This window comes from Pipra filicauda, unplaced genomic scaffold (genome assembly GCF_003945595.2).
Source record: "Pipra filicauda isolate LSUMZ 115617 unplaced genomic scaffold, ASM394559v2 scaffold216_size1298047_pilon, whole genome shotgun sequence".
NCBI lineage: Eukaryota > Metazoa > Chordata > Aves > Passeriformes > Pipridae > Pipra > Pipra filicauda.
Window position 1 is genome coordinate 1,149,654 of NW_024104328.1, and position 27,734 is coordinate 1,177,387.

Genomic DNA, 27,734 nt, shown 5'->3' on the forward strand with positions numbered 1-27,734 from the left:
TATCATTCCTGACTGTCCCTTTCACACTTGTGTTATGAAATGGACTCACTGCCTCCCTGTCTGGCTTCCTGGTTTTGATGTATTTCAAGTTCCTTTCCTATTAGTTTGAGCATCTTTTCTATGGAGTTATTTAAATTCTGAGTGCTTCTAATTTTCTTTTTTTTACAATTGACCTGTTAGGCTCTAGGGCCGCCTTTGGTCTCATGATGCAGGTAAGCTTTCAATTTTTGGTATATTTTAGAATAGGCAAATGACTGCTTCTCTGTCACTGAAGATGACAACAAAAACTGAATGAGAAAAATCGTAACAACCCAAAACCTAAGCCACTTCCTCCAGAATAAAGCAGCAATTTTCCTTCAGAATAAACGGCAATGTGATTAAAATTCATGTATTTCTTTAAGAAAGTTATAGGAAGTGGTAGGTATTGGAACTTTTGATCACTGCTGTAGCTAGCCAGCACATATGTGGGAAGAAGGAAGCCCACTGTGCACCAGCCTAGCACAAACCCTGTGTACCATTTAAATCCCACTTAATCCAACAAAATAGGGTCTAAGTGGGATTTAATTAGTGGAGAAGCCTACTATGGCCCTTATGAGCTAGAGTGAATTTCATCTTTATATGTCAGCTGAACTTGGCTGATTTGACATTCATTAGTTGAAATTTTACATATTCATCAGGCTGGAAGGAAAACATATTAATGCAGAGGGATTGTTGCCGAAGAAGAAAGAACAAATCCAAAAAAGCAAGTAAACTCTGGAATGTCTATGCCTGCATAAGGCTATGGCTCCTCTGAACACAGCTGGAAAGGGCTGCCTACTGCCACTCAGGTCTGTGGAAGGGCTGTGTAGGGCTGGCTGATGCATGCCCTCCCCACGGTGTGCTGGGGCTCAGGTCACAGGCTGGGCACATTCTCAGAAGGTTCTTATAATTTTCTGACAAAAGGGGTATTTCGGTCTGTGCTGCTCCTCTGAATGATGATAGAATACACTGAAGAGTAAAACGAACTTGCTTTCAAATTCATACAGAGAAGGAAGGGGTATATTTGCTATTTATACACAAATTTTCTTCAAAATGATTCACATATATTTAATTAATAATTTTGTTCTACAGTTGCCAAGGGAATCAGAACTAGAACTATCAGCATTGCAACATCCTGATTTCAGTGATTACATTTAAAAAGAATGTCATTTGACTATGCAACTTTAAATCCCTGAGTCCCAACTAAAAGTATTTTCTTTTTATCATGTTGTTACAAAATGATTAGTTCAGCACAAGTCACTCATCTGTTTTTGACAGATACAGGGAAAGTTAAAATGTACTTTTAAATTTTTGTGATTAAGCCAACAATTCCTGTTGGTGGAATATTCAAAATCAGCAGACCATAAACATTCAGAATAGTGAGGATGATATCAGTAGCTGATAAAAAAATTGTCCTCTGGTGCCTAGTCTGGAGACATCTTTTCTGTAGCTTGATTTTTAGTTGTCATTCAAGTGAGTGCAGAAGTATTAGCAAGATTGGGTGCTAAATACGAAGAAAATTTAAAATAATGATTGTTTCTTTTGCCTGCCAACTACAATAATTCTATTAGACTTTAGGAGTGATGCCCAAGAGCAACTGAATTTTCTGTGCATTGAAGCTTTTTAATTATACAAAATATAGTATCACATTCCATGATGTCAGTGTTATTTTCCTTTCCTTCTTTACTTTTTAAAACCAGAAGATGTTTAATTTAAAATCATAAATTAGCACCTCATTAAAGTCGCAGTTTTTGAATTCACAGTAGTAAGACGTCAAACCGAAGATTTCAATAGTACAGCTATTTTAAAGCACATACGTTGATTTCAACAGGAGTTAAGACTGCATCTAAGTATTTGAGTAGAAAATATGATGCCTTTCTGGCTTATTTCTCCAGCTGTCTTGCCTTCAGGTTTTGCTCTCCTGCATGTTTTCACGGCATAACTAAAGGCTTGCATTACAGAATGGAGGCAGAAGACCCACCAAGTTCAGTGGTGGATTTGTCTACAATCCCAAACACGGATACCCAAAAGAGGAAAAATTCAAATAACAAAAGGAGCTTTACTTTTTATTGAAAATGTAAAAATCATGTGAATCATGTACAATATTTTCTCATAAGGAAAATCTTAGCTGTTTCATAATGTTTCACAAAACTGTAAAACATTTAATTTTTATAAAGACTTTTTCATTAAACAAAGATAAAACTAAAGTAGAATTACAAAGCTATTTTCTAAATCATCTACAGAGAACTGAGAATGTTTAACGGATTAATTCATACAAGTGGCAAAAGAAAGGATTCTTCCATTTGTAAATCTGCAAGAGGACACACAAAGGTATAGAGGGGCATGGTTTTTTTTTTTTTCAAAATGTTTAAACTCAAGTGATGTGTTAAAACAGTACAGACATGGATTCATAGGATGGTATAAGTTCTAGGACTGTATTTCTCTACACTACCTCAAACAGTGCAACAGTGATTCAGTGTAAATCTCTACAGTGTTTCATTGATTCAATACTTGTGTTCAAGTATGTGTCCATGAGAATGATCAAAATCTCTACTTAAGCTATCTTAATTTTCTTGTTTATAATACGTTATAAGTTACAGTAGAATATCCCCTTCAGTATGTTTCTAAATCAAATGAACTAATTTCACAATACATTCTGTAATAAACTGTTCAATAATGTTAGCTTACTCACCTCAACATCTGTTGCAAAATACACAAGATCATTCTGACTCTGAATGTCAAAAATATAATAAAATTAAAAAGGGCTTTATTTCCATATACAACAAAACTATTCAGCTAAATTAAAATAAATTCAAGATAACATGACTTTTCTTTTTGCAACAGAGATGACCCTACTGAAAATAAACATTTAAAATACTAGTTACTATTTTTTTAAAAATTCTGATAATGCATTCAAATGTGTTCATATAAAAATTAATTATGAAAATGTCAGAGGATAAAACATGTTGGCTGTCTAACCAAAACCATTAAGGATGTCTGGCAGGCAAAAATAAATTAATTTGATTAAATTATATGTCATCTGATAATATTTGGTCTGAAAAAGCATGTGTGTGTGTGTGTGTGTGTGTGTGTGTTTATAAATAATAATATTGCAAAGAGCTGAGAGCCAGCCAGCCTGACAGAGGTCAACTCTTTTGTTGCATTTTTTGCGCATAAAAGTCCCTGCACGTCTCACAGCATCGCTGATACCACCTCATGTCTTGACAGAGGTTCTTCTCTCTTATCACTCTGCAGTACACAGGCCACTGGTCTCCCAGGCACTTGAATGTTAAAGCAGCTGTGAAACAACAACCAGAAAATCAAATATACACTGCTGTTGCATTTATTAGTGAAGAATCAGGTAGCAAAGGAGACAAGGACAAAAGAGGTGTATCTGGAGAAGAGAAAGGGTAACAGATGTAGATATTAAATAAAAGAAACAACACTGTCACACCCCCTCCCTCGTCCTGTTGTCAATATGTTCAACATCAAAATTTTTTAAGGCCAGCTTAATTTACAAATTAGATTAAGTTGCATCAAACTTAATTAGTTTAATGTCATGCAGCTGTCTCCTCACGAGTGAGCGAAGCCCATCTTCCTGCCCTGTTTCACTTATGGAAGCCTCTCAGAGAGCTTAGCATAGAAGGACTGTAGTACCAAATTTGGAACTTTGAACATTTAGTTTCTCAGGCTGTAGCGCGTGCACGGAATTAAAATGGAAAACCACTGAAAAATAGGGCAAAAGAACAAGATATCATCCAAAATCCATCATAAACACCGAACTGAAAAAAGAAATCAGTCTCAGATTTGAGCCACTCTCCTATTTTAATAGAAGAGAAACCGAGAGCGCGCTTGTAAAAGGGCTGGTGGCGCAACCCCTATCAGCTTTCGTTAGCCCTGCCCTCAAATCCAAAGGATCTCTGCTGCATAATATCAATGGAACTGGAGGCCAAAATTATCAATATGTTGAAGAGAAGCATTACATTATTTATTTTGGAGATGTTAATGTTTCTGTTGGATTGGATTCTGGCTCCATGCTGGATGACACTGACCTGTAGATTACTAACATCAGTGCTACATAATCCATTCCATGAGTGCAAATTAGCCCAAACTTTTTTTGTGTACTTCCCACCAAGTCAAATTTTAATGAATCTGACGCTGTATTTTTTCTGTGAATCTTCCTGATTCACTTTACTTCATGACACAAAGCTGCTTATACCTCACCAGAGGGAAAGTTGCAGTGATGGAGTGATGGCCTCTTGCTTCTGAGAGATCAGTTGAGCAAAGAAAGATAAAGTACAAAGAAGAACTTTACAACAGTGGGAGGAGAGGGCCATGAGCTACAGCTGCCATCCCATCCAGCAAACTGAAACATCTACTACAGAGAAATGTTTAAAGGCTAAAAACTTCAAAGAGATATACCCTTCACTGACTGAAATGCTGGACTTGTTCTCCATGCAGGAGAAACCTGTTAGACAGGAAGGTTTATCTTAAAAAGGGCTCTAGAAAATCAGCTGGAAAGGGTATGCTGTCATAAAGCAGGCCTTTGAATATCCCCAGTCATGGTCAAAATGCAGAAGAATGATTTGGGGAGCTAATGGTAGTCACCAGCAGCAGTGCACTAGAAAATAACAACAGAATTAACAGTTCTGTAACTATGCAATAATGTAATTTCTTTAAGAACAAAAGAGAATCTGAGTTCCTCCAGGAACAGCAAATCTCTTCGTGTTAGTAATTTTCCTTCACATATCCTAATAGATCAGGCATAAATTGTGGACATTTGAACTAAAGGCAAGTGGAAAGAGCTGTCTGCATCTGAGGAATAAATAAGGGCCTCCTCGGTCTCACAAATATCAAGAGAACATAGTTTGCATGGTTTTTAAAGAGAAAAGAAGGTATTTTCTTACTTTAGAAATGTTTGATAAAATTGAATGGATGAACATATATGAAACCAAATATGTTTATAGTGTCTCTAAAATAAAAATATTTTCACATAGGGTATTTTGTGGCCACAATATCATACAGTCTCATAAAATATTCCTTGGTTAACAAAAACCCTTCACCACTCTGAGGTACAGTCTGTGGCGTACCCACTGGAAAACTGAGGCAGTGACTGGAGCCTCTGCATAGAATTTACATCTCCTGAGTATCTCCTGAGTCCTAGCCTTCTGTTTTTAAGCTGAGAGCATCATTAATCTATGGAGAGAAAGAAATGAAAAGGCATTTCTAGCGGTAACGTGCCATTTTGACCGCTTACCTAACCTGGGTGATGTTATTGTGTTAACATTAATTTTCTCGTTGCAGGGGTGGAGATGACAGGGTCTGTAGGCTGCAGGCTTTTCTGAAGAGAAGCATTCATTGCCATGCCTCCCCGTGATCTTGTGCATGCACTGGATGACTCGGGATTGCATCCCCTTGCCACAGGTAACGGAGCACTGGAAGACACAAGAAGACACATTCATTGGAAAGGTATTTTAGCCTTTCATAATCGTGAAGATGAAATGCCAGTCCAGGTGATGTCAGTGGCTGCTCCTTCAGACGTCAGCATTCCAAGATTTCTGAATTCCGTTTGGTTAGCTAAATGAAAATCAATTAAAAAAGCACAAATAAATTTGCAGTGTTAAGTGAAGCTGCTCTCCTGTATCTATATCCTAATTTGTTAGAGGTGAAAGTGATGGGAAAAAAAAATTGTTCACGGACACTAACAGAGAAAAGAATTTTTAAGACACTAACAGAGAATAGAATTTTTAAGTAAGACATTAATTAAGAGCTGCAAAAGTGCTCCTTCTACTGAGCAGAGTGAACGCCTCCTCTCTTTGCATCACATCTTCACGTTTTCAGGTGTCCCACAAATGAAACACATTGTGTGAGACGTGATGCCTAGTTTTTAATCAACCCTTCCAGCTTGTTGCCACAGAGAATGAGGTAAGGAAGTAAAACAGCTGAGCAGTGTAATGCCAGTAACTTTCTATTCCTGTCACAGCAACATAATATAGTAGAATGAAGATTTGGGCAGTGCTGTACAGATACATACAAAACCTATTCCAAACAAAAGAAAAACCCCAAACCATGCTTTCCTCTTCACTGACTTTTTGTGGACAATTCACTGACTTTCTTAGGACATGAATTACTTTCGTGCCCATTGACACATATTCTATTGCTTTAACTATAAATCTGTTAAAAGAAATTATATATTGGAATTTTCTTATATCCTCTCATGATTTTGACTCAATTACCCAGATATTTCAGTAAGTTTTGGAGAAATGTACTACAGAGGACATCTTCAAATACTAATCAATTTCTTGCAATGAGTGATAAGAGCTCTGGCTGAAAATTTTTGCTTTTTAGTCCTGAAAATATTTTTATTCTGAAAAATCTTAATTACGTAAATATCGAGAATACATTTCCTTGTGAGGCTTCAAGAAGCATCTGAAAAAAAACTGAAATGAGAGAGGAAGACAAGGAGAGGATGCTATAACAAAAGATGTTTTGCAACCATCCTGTCTCAAGATGGAGATGAAGAAGTATAGTTTTCTGCAAAGAATGAAAAAATTTTCAGTGTAGGAAACACTGGAGGAGCTTTCACCCCTTAGTTTTGTTATCTGTGTGCTTTTTAGTGACGTTTTAAACACTGTTAATGGGAGAAGAAGTTTACATGTGCTAAAGAGGAAACAGAGAGCTTGCACCCAAATGTGTACATCTAGAAGAGTGGGACTCCTACCTTTTGGACTCTTGTACCAAGAGAGGTACAAGAGACTAGGATATACTTGAAGGGTGTTTTCACATGGGACAGAACAAGTCCAAACCACACTTCCCCTTCTAGCCACATGAAATCAAACACTGGCATTCTATAAAGGCAGCAAGTGGACTTGATTTTGCTTCTGTTCTCAGTGATACATATCGGGAGTAACTCCACAGAGTCAATGTCTTGCTAAGTTAATCAGATACAGCCTGGATGGGCCAACATATGTAAAGATATTAAATTACAAATAGATAGTTGTCTGTTCAATGTCAACCACAGTTTAGCATATGAACAAATATGCTGTTTGCAGGAGGGAAATCAGTTAGTACTGAAGCATTTTTGAAGTAGAAGTCTGTCATCAACTTTGAGTTTAGATTACTGCTTTAAAATTGCATGAGAAAAAGCCTCTCAACAGAATTCCTTTTCCTGAATTCTCTGTGTTTCCTCTATGCAGCTTAAAATAATCTGAATTCCTATAATGGCCAACATTATGCACATAGTCAACATGAATAATCATGCATATACCTACACAAATTTTTTTAACAATAACAGCCAGAAGATTGATCTTAATATTGCCAAAATTCTAGCCACTTCTTGAATTCCTCTCACTGTAATGTCAGAGAGATTTATTTTTGTAATATATTAACTAAATTAAAATTGAAATAGTGGAATAGCAAAGTTAGCAAAAAAAAAGAAAAAAGTCAAAACCTAAACTACAACACAAAAAGAAAAGAAATGTGAGAGTGAAGGAAAGATGAAGGCAATATGATGAAGCTAGTATGCTGAAGATGTCTAATAAGACGAAGATAATATTTAAATATTAACATAGTGATCTTAATTTAGAGTAATATTGCACACAGTGTTACATTTTTTCCCTTCAGTAAAACACTTGTATGTTTATTAACCAAAGTCAGAGTATGTGTGAGCTTGCAGTATATATGTATCTTCTTTTATCAGCTACAGAGGAGGAGGACACAGGTACATAAGGACCTGGTACATAAGATTCCTAACAATAATTTATCTGTCCTTAAACTTTGGTTATTCTAGGATGAGTAGGTGCAACCTAGACATTTGGAGTACTGGGGAGGGGAATGGGATTTGAAAACAGTACACTTCTGCTAGCAAAATGGGCTTTAGTGGTTTATCTGCTAACTGGTAATGACCAACAATTCCTGTAGGCAGATACCTTTGTGGAGAGCACTCTGTTAGCAGTCACATCATCTCTACGTCAAATGAGTTCTGGCCTGAAAGGTTCTTGTGACTGCAACTGACACAATATGCAACAAACAGATCAACAGGGTTTAGGCCCTGAGTTTGTATGCAGAATCCGGCAAGATTTTGGCATTAAAATCGTAACTGGTGAAATAATACCCTTTTAATAACTGAGCCTCCACTGGCCTTTGTGAGATATTTCAAAGAGTGTTATGAAACATTACAATTGAATTTTCTATCCAAAGATGTACAGATCTTGAAAACAAAATTAGTTTCAGTCTTGCTTGACCTTCTTATTAACATCACAGCTTTAGACAAAGAAACTGATATCAAGAGATGATTAAATGAAATGTCTAAGTTCATACAGGAAATAAAGAAATTTGTCTTCTGTTCTATCTTCTTTTCTTTTCACAGAAATGTACTAGATTTTAACAGTGTATTTATTCTTATTTTTAAAAAATGGGAACTTCTTGTAAGACGTTTGGATAAACTGTGAAGAGGCAGGGCTACCACAGTGATTTGCAATCCAAAACTTTCAAAACCAATCTGGTCAGTTTACAAGTAAAGCGAGATTTTTCTAAACCATTAGGGTTTTAAAATCAGTGAGGGATCTGATAGGCAAGCTGTGCTCTTCCATGTTCACAGAGCAGCAGCAGCAGCTGCAGCGGTCTGACTTCAGAATTAAGAATTCTACTGACTGGAAGCCTTTTTACCATATCTATATTATCCCATATCTACATTATCTTATATTCTGAGTAATTTGAAGTAGTATGAAATAGGGAAACCATACATGAGGTGTGGCATTTAGCAGTGGACTTGCTAGCTACACAAACAGTGAGGTTTCTGTCTCCGTGAAGTGGCCTTAAACCAAATTCGTCCTGCAAACACATCCACAAAGTGCTGCTGTAACTGAGAGCAGCCACTGAATATGGGAGGATAAAAAGCATTCAGAACATTTTTCTTCTTTACCCTGCAAAACTATGGACTTGGTCTGATTTCACTGGGAGACACCTCAACCTCTGCAAATCAGCGGGATACACTTTGGAGCAACAGCTCTGACCCTCATTTTGATACTCATTTTACTGTATATGTGCATTCTGGCTGAAGCAGACTCTTGCAAAACTGCTTCCCAACCTTGCCTCACCTTTAGATTTCTCTCACTGAAAATATTCAACCTGAGGTAAATACCTCTCACTGGATGTGCAGCTGTCACTTTTAGGTAGTGCTTATGATATGTAGATAAAGCTGTATAGGTTCTGCATATTTGTGGAATTTCCATGTTTAAAACTGTAACAGAACTTTCAATTTACAGGAAATAGAAAATATTTTCACTTTAACATATTAAACAGTTAAGAAAAACTGCTTGCAATTTTTATGTTTATATATGTATTAACATAAAGTTTACACACATAAGTTACAGAAAATGCCCACTCCAAAGCAATATGTAGAATTTTCATTACTTTAGAAGATCTCAGATTAATTTAAACACACAGTTTTTATTATTAGTGAATGAAGAATACATTTCTATAGTTCTTCTTCGCAGCCCATCTACCTCCCAGATGTCAGTCTTGCACATGTGATATTTTATTTTTGTGGGAGGTTAATTGCATTTTACTTCTGACTGTTCAGATGACCTACACTTTAAGGCCATGTAGCTGATTAGCAAAAATTCCCGTAGGACAACTGTATTTGTAGGTTTAGACTAAATGTTCTAATACACAGCCAGAGGTTTTTTTATGTGGCTGTTAATCTGTGCATTTTGGACACAGTCCTAAATGTACTGTAAAATCATTCAAGCAGCAAGACATGTAAAACATTCCTGCTAAAGATTAGAAAAAAAATCCTGGGTAAAGGTACTTAACAGCTATTTTTTTTTTAAAGTTATTCTTTCTTTTAAAAAAAAAATCTACCCACCCTGTTTGAATTTTGTCCTACTTTTGAACTTCTTTTAGACATAATTTTAAGGACAGAAACTAGGCGTTAAATATAACAATCCTTTCACTTGGCATGCACACCCGTTACCCAAGATTCCTTCTTTCTGCTCCCTGCCAAGGATATATATTCTGGAGAGAATACATATTCCCAAGGCCAACAGCTGAGGAAGTTGCTGTAATGCATTAGCTGCTTCCAGCTGGCCTTTATAAGAAGTAGGAATTCCTAAATTAAGGGAAAAATTGTCACTGGCAGACAGTAACGGTCAAAATGCATCTTTTTGCCAAGACAACAGGCAATCACTGCAGAGGCTGATACAATCTACAATGAAAAAGACAATCTGTGACAGTGTTAACAGAATTGACTAGGACAATTTATTTTCAAAAATAAATGGACAGTTCAATAAAAGGGTTTTACAAGTCTAAGTAGCACTCAAAGCAGAGACTGACGTGCTCACAAGGAAACTCAGCGATGAGTTTTACTGGAAATTATTAGCAGAGCATTCCTAAATATTTATGTATAGGTTCATCAGTTCCAGCATTTAAGCGGTTTCAAACTTTTCGTAAAGTGAGTGTGAAACAAGAATAGAAAGCAATTAGAATTTAGCAGCAGGATTCATATTTGCTGACATGCTTGCAAAATCTTTTTGTATTTTATTTTTCTATGAAGTTTGCTTTTGAAGACAGGTTGTAGATAAAGGGGTGCATTTGTTTGCCACAAAGGTTATCTAAATAAAGAAAATAATCTGCAATTTACTTAAGTACTTTTTTTAAAAATAAAGGCATTTGTGAATAGTGTAACTAGTAGAAAAAGAAGGACTGATGGTTACAAGCATAAGATGGAGTTCTCTCATGCATCATTTCCAGGAAGGTCTTTGTGCCTCTCTCATTTCTGACACACCCAACACCTCAGAATGCCAAATTTAAAATTCAGAACTTGTGCTAAGTTTAGCTGAACAAATTCTGTTGTTGGTCTCTTCTAAGTTTAGCAAGTTTGAGGTGTCCCTACTTATGTTATTTTTATTTTTTCTTTTTTTTCCCCTTCTCCTGCACTTTATCCTGCCCCCTCCTCCATTTTTTTCTTTCTAGTTCTTCTTTCTGAAGTAAGAACTTCCACTGTATAACTGTTCAAAAGAGATAAGATTTTAAATTAAGACAGACAGAACCCCAGCTCACCTTTGATAAGCTAGAGATAGGGTTCATATGGAGGAAACCTTCATCATCTCATCTCAAGAATCTGGACCTTTCTTCCTTTTCTTTTTTTTTTTTTTCTCTTACCCCTTTTTTTTTTTTAATCCTTTCTAGGCTCCCATGCAGAACAGTTCAATTGTTTGGCTAAGGAGGCAAAACTGCCTTTGGTATCAAGACAAGAAGCAGCAAAAAACAACTCATTTTTTCTAGGTCAGTATATACACATCTGTTCTTCAGAATATCACTACCCATCTACTCTGAATAGGTTTGATAAACTTGAATCTGAATGGGTTCTCTGGACTGGGCTCAGAAGTAGCAAATTCTTTGTCTGTATTTGAAATCCAGGTTCCATTCCCCAATTTCTTTCTCTGATGAACTAATGAAACACAGTAATCCACTTCATGATTTAAAAATCTGGATTGTCCCAGTGACATTAGTTTGTTTTGTTAAAGGTATGACAACCTGGAGTTCAACTTCATTAAAAAACCCCTTCATTTAAAAATGCCTCTCATTTCCTCCCAAGTATCATGGAAGGTACCAGCATTTTTCTCTCATCATTAATGGTTTTTTGAACTTTAGGAGGAAGTTCTTTGCAGAAAGAGTGATTGGGCATTGGAATGGGCTGCCCAGGGAGGTGGATCCTCTAGCATGAAGTGGGTTTAGTGGCACCTGCATCTCTATTTTTGTACCTCTGCCCATATTCTGCTTTGGGAATATCCCCTTAGTGAGGAAACAGAAGTAAACCTACTTTTTGTATTTTAGCCATGGATTTGTGGTTGTCCCAGACGCCTGCCTGTGCTGACTCACACACGTATATATCATTGCCATTCCTGCTTAGTGATGAGCAAGTCTTATTATATTTCAAACTTTCGTATCTGATACGTCATTCCACAGTATTTTGGCAGAAGGTGACTTTCCATTCCTAAGTATCACACATGCAAACAAGAATCTGGAAGCAGTTAGATTTGACGACATAATTACCTTTATCTTTCTGGTGAAATTAGTTGGAGTATGCTATTTGGGACTGATGAAAATGAACTCTTCAAAACAATCCGAAATATTAGCCTTTGAGTGCATAATTATATTAACATCCACAGCCTTTACCTCATCCACTAGGCAGATCACCCTGTCATAGCAGATCAGGTTGGTCAAGCCTCTCATAAGCCCACGTGCTGACTGGGCCTGTACGTGCCATGGGATGTCACTGAGGATGATCTGCTCCATGACCTTCCCCAGCACTGAGGTCAGGCTGACAGGCCTGGATCCTCCTTTCAGCTCCCTCAGGACACTTATGTGGATTTCCTCCAGCCCCGTGGATTTGTCCATGTCTAAGTGATGGAGCAGGTTAACGACCATTTGTCCTTTTGATTATGGGAGTTTGGTTCTACTTCTACTCCCTGTGTGTCAGTCAGGCAGCTTCAAACCCACAGAACAACTGGTCTGACTATTAAAGACTGAGGCAAAGAAGGCATTAAGTACCTCAGGTTTTTCCTCATCCTTCATCACTATGTTTCCCACTGCATCCAATAAAGGACAGAGATTCTCCTTAGCCCTTGTTTATTGTTAGTCATGTATTCATAGAAGCATTTTTTTTATTTTCTTTTATGGGAGTAGACAGGTTAAGTTCTAGTTGTGCTTTGGCCCTTCTAATTTTCTCCCTGCATTACCTCACGACAGTGTAGTGCTTGTACTGCTCCTGAGTTGCCTGCTCCTTCTTCCAAAGGTCATAAACTCCTTTTTTCGTCAGGTTCCAGCCAAAGCTCTCTATTCAGCCAGGCCTGTCAGCTCATCTTTCAGCATATGGGGACAGCCTGCTCCTGCACCTTTAGGATTTCCTTCTTGAAGAATGTCCAGCCTTCCTGGACTCCTTCACCATTCAGGACTGCCTCCCAAGGGACTCAGTCAACCAATCTTCTAAACAGGCCAAAGTCTGCCCTCTGGAAGTCCAAGGTGGTAGTTCTGTTGTCCCCTCTCCTTACAGCTTTGAAAACCGAAAACTCTACTGCTTCATGGTTTTTGTGCTCAAGACAGCCTCTGAAACAATTATTTCAGAAGAAATTTTCAAGATTCACTTATATATATATTTTAAGTATTTTCATTTTGCCACTAGTTATAAGCTAGTGGAAAACAGTGAGAATTACACAAGTTAAAAGTAATAAAAGTAACAAAAAACCCCTAATAAATAATTTTTTGACAAAATGAGTATTTCATAGAAGATCAAGTTTATCACAAGAATAAACTCCCGAGGCAGTATTTTCTTTAGCGGCATGAAATATAGGACAAAAAAATCGTGAAAGAAAAACATTTTCCAACAAAAAAAAAATCAGCTATATCCCAGGAGAGCAGACAGATTACATAAATTCTAACAGAACCCAAGTGAACCAGCTGAAGGAGTTATGCATTGGCAGATCATACAGTCAGAGATGTTGAGGAAAACATTTGGAAAAGGAGAGAGATGATCTTAGAGATGTAGATAACACCAAGCAAAAGAACATCTACTAGACTGAGTCTCAGCACCAGAATGAGTAATTGAATTTTCCTGTACACACTAAACACTTTGGAATGACTTGTCAGCTATCAGAAAAAAAAAAAAATCTAGGCATTATCATGAACACTGATGAAATGAATTCCCCAATGTGTATCACTAAACAAAAGCAAGAAAGACCATTAAAACAGAAATTACTGAGCATGCAGCAAATGTCTACACTGAAAAGATAAAAAAGTATGTGATTCAAAATGTCAGGGAACTGCTATTCTACTCCAAATTGTGGGACCAGCCACAAAAAGTCGGACAAACTGCAGTGTTTTCCAACTTCTATACTGTCTCATAATGCAGAGTCAAGTACTGCAGAGTCCCAGAAGACAAGGGGATAATGTGTGTATCCCAAACACCAATAGCTGGTTGGCTCTGGAGCCAACCAAGGATTGCTGGCAATACCAGACAAGGATTGTTGGTAATAACCAAGGACTGTTGGTAGTAACATGCCGTGGGAAAGAACAACATGTGGCTGGAGATGGGGGCCATGCAGAGGTACGGCAGCACTTTCCTGGGACAAACATCTTCGTTTTAGTTCCTGGAGATAAACACAGTGCAGTACCATGCAAGCGCAGGGATGAGACCAAGAAGTGTTCATGGACTGTAGGAGGTGAATCAAGACCACCCAAGGTCCCCAAAGCCCTCCAAACCATTTCCAGAAAGGTTCCCCACCCCTCTTTTTCTGTCCAACATTACTTCTAATTCCACTGGCTCCTTTCTTACTTACTTACTTATGATGTTATGTGATGGTGGTTTTTTGCACATAAATTCAGCATAGCTGCTCAACACACTGAAATTCTGGTAGTCAGTGTAGTCCTTATCTTATAAAATCTATTGAGAATAACCTTTTCAGACCAAGCCTGATTAAGCAAGAATTAAGTATCAGAACAAGGACACTGAAGGGATGCTCAGATACTACTCTTCCTCATTCAGAAGAGTGTTCTGGGATATGCATCCTGCTAGTTGGGCTATGAAGCTGTGCACTGTACTGGTTGCAGAGTACAGTGTTAAGAGTAAAGATTTCATTGGAAAAGCACCATTTATCTACCTGCTGAAACACGCATCAGCCTTCCAGAAGACTCACAGTTCAAAGATCTCAGCACCCTCAACAACAATTGATAGGCACTTCTGGGAAAGCACATAGCAGATACAGGACGTTGCTTCTATTCAGCAATTAACAAGAATGTTTTTCTTTATTTATATCAATGATTATATGCATATATGTGCATATGTAAATCTCCTGCAGCAATAATGCGTGGCCTGGCACTGTAAGACTCACAAGCAGAAAAGTCAGGAAATTTATATCCGCCTGGATCTTGACTGCACTAGAATGGCTTGGAAGACATGAGCAGTGGCAAAGGAGGTGATGGCAAGCTGCCTGTGCTATCCTTTGTGACTTCTGCATTTGTAGCTGGACGACACATCCTCCTGCTAGGTGTGAATCTGTCTCCTTTGCCTGGCCTTCCGAGGGATCACTGCATCCACAAGCCAAAAGCCAGCACAGAGCAAGCCTCGGTAGAAGCAAGTGGGTTCCTGCTATCTTTCTCTTTGTGAAGACTTTCAGTAAGTGCCATGATATTTAACAGTTTAACCAAACCTTCTCCCTGAAGAGTTATACCTTTGTATTATTCTGTAAAATTTCAATAAGCCTTTCACATAGTTGTTCCAAAAAAAACTATTCTAAGTTATCCAGGTAACAGCGTCTTATTCGACCAATCCACTTCTCAAGAAAACATCAGCACTTTTCAGGCTACCAAGGAGCAAGCCACAGTGTCGCTTTTCAGTAAGGCTGCAGGAAGAGCAATTTCTTCAAACACAGTCATTTTTATGGAAAGAAACCTGTCAGATTACAAAGCTCCGTGGACACCCTGGATCTCTGAATCCAGTGTATAACTAAAATACCTATTCCAGCTATCTATTCTTTTGGTCAGTGCTAGTTTGCCAAATCTGTCAATTCAATAAACAGAGAAGCTGTCAGTATGAAAGGTAATTACAGAAGGTAGAGGGTCAGTTAGTCGTCAGCATTAGAAAACAGCAAAATAGGGGTCACATGTAGAGTGTGGATACTAAGAGTCTATTCAATTTAAGATAAAATGGGTTCCACTGTTTAGTGAAAAGCTTTTTAAAATTCATGCCAACTGACACAGCAATTTCTGCTTCACATTAAATAAAATTCCGCTTTGATGATATAGACCCATTTTTCTCACACCTGTAAGCCAGAGCCTGGTCAATCACACTTGTCAGCTTCAAGTAGTGCCAAAAGAGGGTACAGCAAATAGCAGCCACAGTGCTTTGCTTAAAGCAGTGGTTTCAGGCTTTAAGTAGAACTACAGAGGATATGCCTCGAAGGAGCACCCAGAAAATTTGTAGAGCTGCCCAAAAGTTCAAAGTCAACACCTGCATACTAATACTAACAATATTTAGTTCTGAAATATTACTGGGCATAAGAAAACATAATTTATTTATAATGTTATCAATTATATATTTGGGTAGCATTTTTATAATTTTGCTTCTACTACCCCACCTCATTCAACTATATTTCAGATCTCCTTTTCTTTTGGAATTTCCTATATTTCTTCTAACTGTTCACATCTATCAAGGTGACTTGGAAGTCAATCCTTTCACCACTGATTTGTGTCCCCAGCAGGCATCTCAGCCTGCCTCCCTGAAAACCACTTTTTTAAAATCAGGAGAATCCGAAACAATTTCATACAATTGCTGAAATTTATCAGCGTTACCCTTTTCTGTCTCTGACAAGTAACTACAGCAGCTGTGTGAGTGAATCTCCTCTTTCCCCACACCACTCTCTCAGGTGGCACCATGCTGTGGTTGTAAGCCTGGGGCTTACAACCCATTCAAGCACGGGGCTGTATTTGCCTCTGCTATGTGCTGCCATCTTCCAGGCATCATCTTCTGCCCATGAGGGTTGGTTTTCTGCACCTGTTCCCATTCTTTCTGCAATATACCATCTCTTGTGATCCATGAGAAGGTCGTTGTGGGCACGTACTTCTTCACTTCTTGATGGAAACTTTAAAAATTAATATATAAAGGTGGTACCTTCTGCTTCAGACCTACTCTCAGGACACATAGGGAAAAATAGAGTAGCTGTTATCAGGTTTGGATTAAAAAATTTTTTTCTTTCTTTTCTTTTTCTATTTGATTAGATAGTTCTCCCCCTACCATGTCACTTGTCAGATAAGACTGGAAGCATCTTTCAGCAGGAACTGTTAGCTTCTTTTACTCTTGTTTGTTCTTGCTTTGTTTTTCTATGGGGCCTAGGATGGTTCAATTCTGATGTTAACTACTAAGATGTACCACAAATTAATTATTTTCTAATATAGCCCACTTACAGATAATGCAACTCAGGAGACAACACAACACCCATTCATAATTAACTTTTCATTCCAATTTGGTGTTCCGAAAAACTTTGCTACCTTAAAGATGCTTGTAGTAGAAAATCAACAGATGTCCTAGTAGATCAAACTGTAATACAGATACTGAATTTCCCATTTATGTGTGACTTCTTGTGTGTGCAAAATGGGTAATGTCTACTTCCAAAATCTTTTTCAGTTTTATCAGTGGATTTGCCTATTATTAAGGGTGGTCTTGTTCTATTTTTCTAGAACTTAACATGACATTTATTCCAGACAAAATACTACAGTACATTGAACTAAAAAACCCATTTTATCCAAAACAAAAGATGTTAATATTTTCAATATTACAGGACCAGTTAGAAACATACAAAAATCTACCATTCTCATTTCTTTATATTGGCATCTACCATATTATTTTCCCATGTTTCATTTCTGAAACAAAGACATATCTAATTTGCTGGAAAATAACTATAATTAAGTCAATATAAAAGTGATTAACTTGATGCCAGTATTATTTTGGCTTCTTTTATTTCACAAAAGTCATGTAATTTGTTTGTCCATAAATCTATTGATGGTGTCATATTTTGATGCATGGCCAGACCTATTCCATTCCCAGATTCTAAAAGAACTTAACAATTTTGGATGGGGATCCAAGGAATAAAACCGAGGCTAATTACCTTGTTAGTAAAATTGTAACATTAATATTATCCAAATTCTATTTTTTTTTTTAATTGAAGGAGATTAAATCAGCTGAGTTTGTTTGCTGTGGAAATTTAGGGACTGTCCAAATGTTTAAGCACACAGTTTAAAGGTTGAATGTCCCATGCTCTTGAATAGTTGGGTAAAAAAGAGGTTTGTTTTTTTTTTCTTCTCTCCATTTTCACACATTCTTTGATTGGGGCAGAAGATAATCTTCATCACTGACATCTGCTTTCTGTACCACTCAATTAGCAAATCTCTCAGTGACTCTGTCTCCCAGCAACAGCTGGAGACTTGACTTCTTGTCTGTACACACACACACATTTTCTAGGGAGCACTGCATATATTTTCTGAAATAAATAATTCAGAATAGGCCATGAATTCTGGGACTCATTGGTGTAAAAACCAAGCAGTTGCTTCAGATGCCCTTTCAGACTCAGTAGAAAAAAATGCAACAGATGAACCTTTGCTTCACATTTTTGCTTGTTCAGGCTATAGACAAAGTGAATTCCATCTCAGCTATTGTGACCACTATTCCAGATGTCGTGTTTGACTTGCTTGCATCTCTGGCCTAACATATAGATACTATTTAGAAATTCTGCCACTGCTCCTTCTTTAGTTTCTATAGAATGGGTGCTCTTTCCAGTCTTTTTACAGCTTATGCCACATTATCTTCTCTGGTCAACTATGAATACATACTTAATATTTTTTCATTTCTACAAATGGCTGCTCCTACAGTCTACTTCTTTTTCCAGTCTTTTGATCCTGTTATCCCTTGCTGAGTATCTCCAAAAGTTTCTGGGATAATAGCATATCAAAATTAAGTTTTTAATTATTATTTTCAAAACCCACTCTCCAAATTATTCTCTGCTCTGAAATTCATCCTGCCTCTCATGATGCATTTATTCCAACAATGTTCTGAAGAGTCTAGATAATAGAACAAAAAAAATATACACAGCTTCCTACATAAAGTACCCTGGAGATGACCTTTGAGCATCCTACGCTGTTGATATATAAGTCCTTTTTGGAGGATGACTTCTACAATTATGTGATCTCTACAAAGCCAGGTAGACGTACAAACATGCAATTCATGTGCATTTCATTTCACCTCTTCCCTGCCTACTTGTTTATCCTCAGGTGATGAATTCCTCGGAGTGTGACCCTCTCCTCATATGGCTTTGAGATTGGCAGTCAGAGGGCAGCTTAGTAAAGGGCACTGCTGCTAATAACACCTCACCCTAACTGGTGCTGGAATAGCTGTGAGCTATGAGCATTCCCCATTTGAAGGTAAATCTCACATTGTTAAGCGGGGTATTCCAAGGACAGCGTTCACTGGGAAAATACAATGTAACTGGTAATATTACTGAAATAGTATTAAAAGCTCAGTTTGAGCTTTTATTCTTTGCTTTCTCGTCATACCCATATTCCACATGGGGGTGAGCACAGAGCCCAACTGATTGATGTTAAGAATAGTGGTGTTTAGTGTATTGACCCACCTTCCTGACTTAAAAGACATTACAGATTTTAATGCTGTGTACAGGCCAGGTTACACTGATTTCTTTTACATTGAGTTTTAGAAGGATTACTGTGTTTATTGACCTATTGGAGCTTGGAATTTTGATCAAATTTTCTTTGATCCTGGTATTATTGTTAAAACAGAGAGCACAAGAACTATTTGATCTCTATGTGACTATACCTCTAAAACAAATTAATTCTGTTACGGCACTACTATGATTATTAATTACGTTATCTTTTCAGTAATAGAACAATTTAAGTTTCATTTAAAATTATGCTTTAGGAGTTCAAAGGAAGCAGTAAATCCAAAAAGGATCACATTAAGTATCTTGTTTCAATGTGTGAGAAAGGTCATTTAAATTTTTCAAGCCAAGTCTTGGCATTAGCTTGGGGGAACTTGGCTCTGCTCAAAGGAACAGCCTTCTGTCAACGTCAAGAGCAATCCTAAAGAGTAAAAACAGTGAACACAGAAGGCTGCACTGAACCTCTGGGTTAGAAACAAACAGTGAGTAAAGATTAACATTTATCTGAGCTTTCCATTTGTTTCCCCCATTGCAGACATATTAACATGTATGCCATGACTTCATGTTGCTATGTACTCTTGCAATGGAACAGAAGAGTAACAGAAAAAAAAAAGGAAATCCAAGTGTATTTTAACTTGAACTTGTGACTTTGTTGAGAAATTAAAGTGTCTATTTTTTGGTTTAAGTCTTGGAAAATCTCTGCTGCACAAGTCACAGTCAGACTGTATGTTAACTATTAAAAAGATTTTGTTAATTCCATATGAAATATTTCCTCATGTCCTAACTTTGAAGTTTAAAGCACAATTTAGGTGATAGGGTTGCAGCTTTGACCACAGGAGGAAAACAGAAAATACAAGACTGTCAGTAAATATTGAACAGGAAGACGCAAGTTCTTGTACATTCATCTATGACATGGATGTTTGTGAAAAGTACTGAATTAGAGACTAAAGTTCTTTTCTCCAGAGGGCACTGGGAACACAGTGTAACTGTCTGAGCATCCCCGTATTGCCTCAGCAACCCCAATTTGAATGACTGCTTCAATTAAGAAAGCAGATGGTCATTTCTCCATGGTTTACTTCCTACTGGTGCTAGTGCTAAATGATGCAGTTATGAGATATAGAAATGCAAATACTAAACTTTATTGCTGAATGTATCTTTGTGTAAAAGTAACACTGCTACTGTAAGTAGCTGTTAGTCGCTTCTGTTGCTTAAAAAATGAATGGTTATTCTATGTGCTTTTGAAGTAGCTGGTTACTCACAGAGTACTTGCAGCTAATTCTTGGAAGGCTGGCTAGTCATACACTGCTGGCTTTAGTCCTTCTTTCCAGCTCCTACAGCACATGAAAGACAACTAAAAATACATTAAATACTTCTCCATACAAGCAAGTTAGAAAAACTCTGCAATAATTTTAGGTGCTAAAAGTAAAAGTGTTGCGTGCAAAGTTATGAAAAGAAGCAAAGGAAAAACAGAAAGAGATTGCAATCTTTCTGCTTAAGTGTGGTCTGTGATACAGCAAGAGAAAATCTTGACAAGGTTAAATTTCAGAATTTCAGCATGTTTTGGATATTCAAACCTGCATCAGATGTTCAAGGTACCAGTCCAATAATACACTTGATCACAGATCCAACCAATATCGTTTGTTAAAATCTGGCCTATGTTTATGGATCTCACTAAAATCAAAACCCATGCCAAGGAAATAATGTACTGACAGTTATGTCAGGTTTCCAGAACAGACAGTAATAGGTGCTTCCTAGACATTAAATGGTCTCTACGGAAATTTAATAGGCTAAAGGTGCTTCCTTATAAGGCTGGAGGGTGTAGCTTATTGGAAACATAAATAAAATATGCAAACACAAAGTAATGAAATATGCAAACTGTAAGGCTGGAGTAAGTTGCAGTTTCTGGAGTTGTTTGCCTGCCTGCCGAAAACAACAACAAATTTATACCAGATTTGCGTTATTATATTGAATATTCATCTCACTTCACCTTCTTCATATTTCTGATTTTTATTTGTACTGTGGCCTCACTGTGACTACCAGTTCTGGGTTGGGCTTGTTCCTTTTCAGCCTTATTGTTCCCTCAGCTTGGGAGAGTTGTACACTTCCGATAAAAGCAATTCTTACAAGGAACTCAACTTGCAAAATATATTGTGCTATGGGGCACTACTATCGAGGATTACTCACCTTAGACCAGTCTCCCATTCTCCAGACGTAGCATTTAGAGTAGTCCTCACAGTCCTCTGCTTCTTTAGGTCTTGTGGACAAAACACATTTCTTGCGTGGGTTGGTGCATCTCACAGTTCGATGCCGTACTCCCCTACCACACTTCACAGAGCACTGTTGGAAAAAGATGTTTTTCAGGACTTACCCCCTTTCTTTATCCCCATCTAGTGACCTCTGCCAGGCCAACATAAGTATTTCATGGCTTCAGTGATTTCCTGACTTCCAACCCTCAATTGCATCGACACCAGATTTTTTAAAAACTAAAAACCAAGCAATAATTCCTTATGAGGCATTATGATAATTGTTTCATTTTCAGCTAAAATTATATAATTAGATAAAAAATGATTAGCTTAAGGAAAAAAATAAGCTTTTGAATATGGAAACATCTAAAAATTTATGATTAAGTGAATGCAAAATGTTATACTAAAAATATTTGGCAATCTTCTATAAAGAAAGGAAATACAATGAAAGAAAGTCAAAATACTGTTCATAAGAATAAGATATGAAGGCACTTCAGAAAAGCTCTGCTAGTATCTAACAGAATTCTTGAGGAGAGGGAAAAAAAGTTAAAATGGAAAAGTAAATATTCTAAAACTGTGCAAGAATCCAGACTGAACTTCAAAATTCGAAGTCACTGTATAGACAGCATGTGAAAACTCTCCTCAAGTTGCACAGGAGGTCCTAATCTATGGTTTTTTCCACCATTCCCACTTACACTGCCAAAAATTATGCCATTTCCTTCTCCAAACATTATCACTGCTTTTGATCATCCCGCTGCTTGCAGTTCAAAACTCTCCTTTGCCAAGCTGATTACTGCAGGAAGCAGTAATGGCTAGCTTTCCTGTGTGATGGTAATAGTAGGAATGGGCCATGGGAAATACCTCACTCTTCAAAATATATTTTTTGCTTCCAACAAAAACATGCTCAACCATTTCTCATCTCTGAAGTAAAACAAATGGACCAAAAAATCCGTGTGTCTCTTTTTCTCACCTCTGTAATTGAATGCCACTCTTCTCACAACCAGCCCTTGCCTTATAAACTTCTGTGTACCAAACCAGGAGCTGCTGCTATTTACTTCTCTACCTTATTAGCTGCTTTTCATCCTTCAAAACATTCCCTATTTCCTAGCTCTTTCTTGCTTGGGGATCAAGTGGGGCTGCTGAGTAGAGCAGTCCAAAGAAGGGACTGCACCCCCATTCAGAAACTGCTGCTTGTATTTTGATCAGAGACAGATTCATAGCACAGCTTCTAATATGGGGGGCAATCAGAGTTGCCTCTAATCTTCCAGTGAAGGCAGAAGTTCCAAATAACCCCTTTATCTTGTCCAGATGGCAGTGGTAACAACACCTTTCTTCCTCCGTGGTCAGTTACTTTTAGAAGTAGTATAGAATTTTAGAAGAAAACAAAGGTGAAGAAGAAAATGAAGATGAAGAAAGCCAGATGGACAAGCACATTAAAAAATCTTAATAACATTTTGTTGAACAATAAATGCATTCTACAGCAATCCTTCAGGATGCAACATATGTGAAATTGTGTTATTTACAAGCCCTTTAGCCTACTGCTGTTATCTTGGAAAAAGAGGTGAGAAGAGAGAGGAAGGGAAGGAAATGCCTCTCTTTACCAGCAGCTTCCCTCTAAGCCTCTATGAAGCAGGATGACATCAACATCCCTTGGTACAAAAGTACATCAGAGATGTTCCCACTCTGAATCCAATGTCTTGTAGCTGATAAGTGATGCCTTAATTCTATTTGCCCCCAGTTACCCACTTCCAGAGTCAGGACATACTTGATTATACGTGCTTCAAAACTGGCCAAAAGAAACTGTTCCAGAACATTGACTAGGTAAAATGTAGTAGTTCTACACAGCTGGTTTTCCTAGTCCCTGAACCCTTTGCCAAATCACTGCATGAGGACCGTGAAAATCATTAGGCTGAGCTGTGCCACTTGATGCTGAAAAAATATTATTCTCAGAAAATATTAAGGCACAAATAACCACTATGGACTATTTGTATAAATAAATGCTGCACCTCGGACCAGACTCCCGCCTCCCACACAGTCATGCAATCCTGGCCTTCACAGCGCTGTGCAGAAGCAGGCTTTGGCCCAAGACAATCCCTCTCTCTAGCTCTGATCAGGGTCCCGTTCCTGAGCTGCTGTGTGCAGGCTACTTGTCTGTTCTGGGTCCCTTTTCCACATGTCCTTGAACATGGTGTCCATTCTGTCATCATCCACCTGCAAAGAAATACAGGCAATGTAGAATCAAGAAAACAGGAAGGGGAAAATACCACCACATTATCTTACCGTCTTGCTTACCAGTGCACACACCCAAGACATACTTCCAAATTTTCAGCTGCCCTTAAATTTCCCTTTGCTAATGGATATAATCTAACAAATTTTACATTAAATATGGTGTTAAAGCTAATATTATTTCATTCCCCAGCCCACTGTCCCTATGTTTTCAAAGTACTTTCCTCTAATTTATTCCAATATAAAAAGTTCCGAAACACACGTACATTTTAAAGATGACAAATCACTGATCTGCCTGCCTGTTATTCTCTGTCTGTATGACCATCTATGTCAAGTGCATGCCGTGCATGTAAAGTCCAACATTCCTTGAAAATTCTCCGTTGCAAGAAAGAATCACTCCAGTGTGAAAAGCTCATGGCTCTGGAGAAAGTATAAAAGCTCAGAATTCTTCACGTTCTTTAGGGTCAGGCCTAACTCAGGGTGCATGGTTTAAATCACAGCAGCAAAGAAGGCTGATGCAGTTTGGCAGAGCCCACATATTTGGAGAGCAATCATTCTAGAACATAATTTTCCCCAGATGTTCTGTAGATCCAGACTATGGCCATGTGCCCTTAAAAATCAAACAGCTCTGCCCTGATGTAGTACACGAGTGTATTCCAGGAGACTTAGCTTGCAAGGAGAGTTTTTTGGAAACTGAGATTTAACAAATGTGTTTCAACCTTCTGTCATGCATTTGTAGCAAGAAAATAAAACACTTAACTAAGGGGGTTTTTTGTTATCAGTCCAGATACATAATTTACAAACCACAGCCTGTCAAGATAATGCAATAGTTTAAGATACTTCTTCAAGTGCCAATAACAAATAAGTAGTTATGCAAGCATATGCTTTAGTTACACTGTTGAAAGCTAACAATTTTTATTTTGTAATGGTCACTTACACTGTATTAAAAATTGGATCATCAAGAATACATTTCTCAGCACAGCATCTTGAGTATCAATTAGCAATATTTAAGCAATTTCGTTTAATAAGCTGGAAAAGCACACAATGTTGAAAATTGATAGTTGACAATGCCTCAGAAAAAGATCAGACTATTCAATTTCTATACAATAAGTGCACAGTGATGTTAATAAAATAAAATCTGCCTAAATATGCATATAATGAAACATAAATAATCCCTCCAAACTGTAATGCCCTAGTCTGGGGAAGTCCAAATGTCAGTGCTTTTGTCCTACTTAAAATGTATCATACCTTGCATTTTATCAATTTCAGTACTTTATCCTTTCCAAGAAAGCTGTGCCTTCCAGTTCACTTTACATACTTTCTTCAACAATGTTTGCATTTTATTTGCTTTGCATTGTTTTGTTTAAAAATACCCTCTACCTGTCCTCCAGATGACTGCAGTAGACTGATCTCAGTGCTTGCTCCTGGGGATGCTAACCAGCTACTGTTAGCTGTTCCCCCCTCCCTTGAAAGGTGGCAGACACTTAAAACAATTCCACAGGATACTTGAGGATCTCCTTAGCCATAATTCTTAGCTACTATATGGAACCTGGATGGCAAACTCTGAAATGGGTCGCTGGCCAGTCAGTGCAAGGGGCAGGCTGCCAGTTCAGCTGCAGGGACACCAAGTGGGTGGTGGGTGCACACTGCAGCTGCCTCCTGGTTCTTCCAACATTCAGCTGTCAGAGTCTAGTTCAGCCCATTGATCCACATACAGAGGGACGGGGTGAGAGGGAAGAGAGGAGTGAGGGGAAGGCTTTCTATATGTCAAGTTGCATAAATGTAGAAAATATGATTATAAGGGGTTTATTTATTTATTTATTTATTTATTTATTTACTCTTTAGTGTACCTAGAGCTTATAGAGAGCTTTTAAACAATCATAGAATTGTAGAATCAGTCAGGTTGGAAAGGACCTCCAAGATCATCAAGTCCAACCACTGGTCCAACCCCGCTGTGGTTACCAGACCATGGCACTGATGCCACATCCAGTCTCATCTTAAAACCCTCCAGGGACAGAGAATCCACCACTTCCCTGGGCAGCCCATTCCAATGCCTGATTACCCTCTCTACAAAGAATTTCTTCCTAATATCCAACCTAAACCTCCACTGGCAGAGTTTAAGACCACGTCCTTTGTCTTACTGAGAGCTGCCTGGGAGAAGAGACCAACCCTCACCTGGCTCCCCCCTCCTGTCAGGGAGTTGTAGAGAGTGAGGAGGTCTCCCCTGAGCCTCCTCTTCTCCAGGCTAAACAACCCCAGCTCCCTCAGCCTCTCCTCACAGCACTTGTGCTCCAGACCCTTCCCCGGCCTTGTTGCTCTCCTCTGGACCTGCTCCAGCCCCTCCATGTCCTTCCTGAACTGAGGGCCCAGAGCTGGACACAGCACTCCAGGGGTGGCCTCACCAGTGCTGAGTACAGGGGAAGAATCACTTCCCTGGACCTGTTGGCCACACTGTTCCTGATCCAGGCCAGGATCCATTGGCCTTCTTGTCCCCCTGGGCACACTGCTGGCTCGTGTTCAGCTTCCTGTCAATCCAGATTCCCAGGTCCCTTCCTGCCTGGCTGCTCTCCAGCCACTCTGTCCCAGCCCGTGGGGCTGCCGGGGGTTGTTGTGGCCAAAGGGCAGGACCCGGTACTTGACCTTGTTGAACCTCATCCCCTTGGAATCAGCCCATGGATCCAGCTTGTCCAGGTCCCTCTGCAGAGCCCTCCTGCCATCCAGCTCATTGACACTCCCCCTCAGCTTGGTGTCATCTGCAAATTTGCTGATGATGGACTCAATCCCTTCATCTAAATCATCAATAAAGATACTAAACAGGACCGGGCCCAACACTGATCCCTGGGGGACACCATCAGTGACCGGCCACCAACTGGATACAGCACCATTCACCACCAGAGGAGAAGCCTTGATTGAAAGAAAAAAACCCACTAAAATATATCATTAATTAAAAACATGGGATTAAATCCCATATACATCTTTATATAAGGAGCACTTAAATTTCAATTTTGCAGCACAGATCAGCTTGTGAAAACACTTTCTGAGGAAATGAACTGCTTTATTGAATAAGAATTGATTTAGGCAAGGGCACTCTTTCATTAAAACTCAGGGGAAACTACAGCCAGTGTTTCTGTTTTCCCTATATTTTGCATTATAACATTTTGGATGCATGTATTTACAGCATATTCATTGCCAGAGGCAGTCAACTCTATGATTTTTACATCGAGATATTATAGCTTAATTTAACCAAATCATTATTACCTGGTCTGGCATGGCTGTTCGTTGCACTTGCGGATCTGTGGTTCAGGCTTTGTTAAATATTTGCACTTCTTGTTGTCCACAAGACTGATATTCTTGTTCATAATCTTTGTGCAAGAGACTGTTGTCTTTCTTTCACCTGGTAAAAAATGAAGCAGGTAGAATAAAGAGGAAACTGGGAAGATGTAACATGGTTAAAGGAAGGACACAGATATAGTTATCTCATGTACAGTTTGGCTAAAAGAACTGCAGAATTGGTATTAGAAGTTCAAAGGTAGCAGCGAGCCTAAGAGAGATATTGCAGTCTTTATGGAACACTGATTTCCTAATCCAGTCTTTGCATATCACTGTCAACAGAGTTTTTCTGCTTTATTTCTGTAACTAGTCATAGACCAAACCCTTAGTCTTACTGGAATAATTTTCTTTCTCAAGTACTGAAACCTCAGCACCGAGCAAAGCTTGCAGAAAAACTACAAAGAAAAGAATGCTTGTTAATTACTATATAAAATGAGGAAAGGAATGACAAGTTGTGGCTGGCACCCAGATAAAGGGAATCAGTATATGCAACTTTCAGTAGCTTGCACTATTTCCCATGAACTGAAGAGGACAGATGACCTGATCTGTAGGGTAATCATTTAGAAATCTGGATACTGCCTGCTGAGACCCAGTGCACGCTGTGTACAGAATCCTTGCCCAGATGGATGACCAGATCCTGGCATCTCTTGAAAAAGTAAGAACTGAAAATAAGAATTCAATGTAATACCTACCA

At 38.3% G+C, this 27,734-nt stretch overlaps 1 protein-coding gene across 1 annotated transcript in view; it reads right to left on the bottom strand.

Annotated features, from left to right (window-relative positions):
* Window positions 1-2,063: 2,063 nt before the first annotated feature.
* ADAMTS19 (ADAM metallopeptidase with thrombospondin type 1 motif 19) overlaps window positions 2,064-27,734 on the bottom strand; it is a 133,783-nt gene continuing 108,112 nt past the window's right edge. The window contains exons 19-23 of the mRNA XM_027714447.2: window positions 26,969-27,104; window positions 23,491-23,695; window positions 21,426-21,578; window positions 5,276-5,453; window positions 2,064-3,316 (exon numbers count right to left, since the gene is read on the bottom strand). Of these exons, the coding sequence (XP_027570248.1) occupies window positions 3,165-3,316; window positions 5,276-5,453; window positions 21,426-21,578; window positions 23,491-23,695; window positions 26,969-27,104 (824 nt within the window). The 3' untranslated portion in view covers window positions 2,064-3,164. The remainder of the gene's footprint in view (window positions 3,317-5,275; window positions 5,454-21,425; window positions 21,579-23,490; window positions 23,696-26,968; window positions 27,105-27,734) is intronic.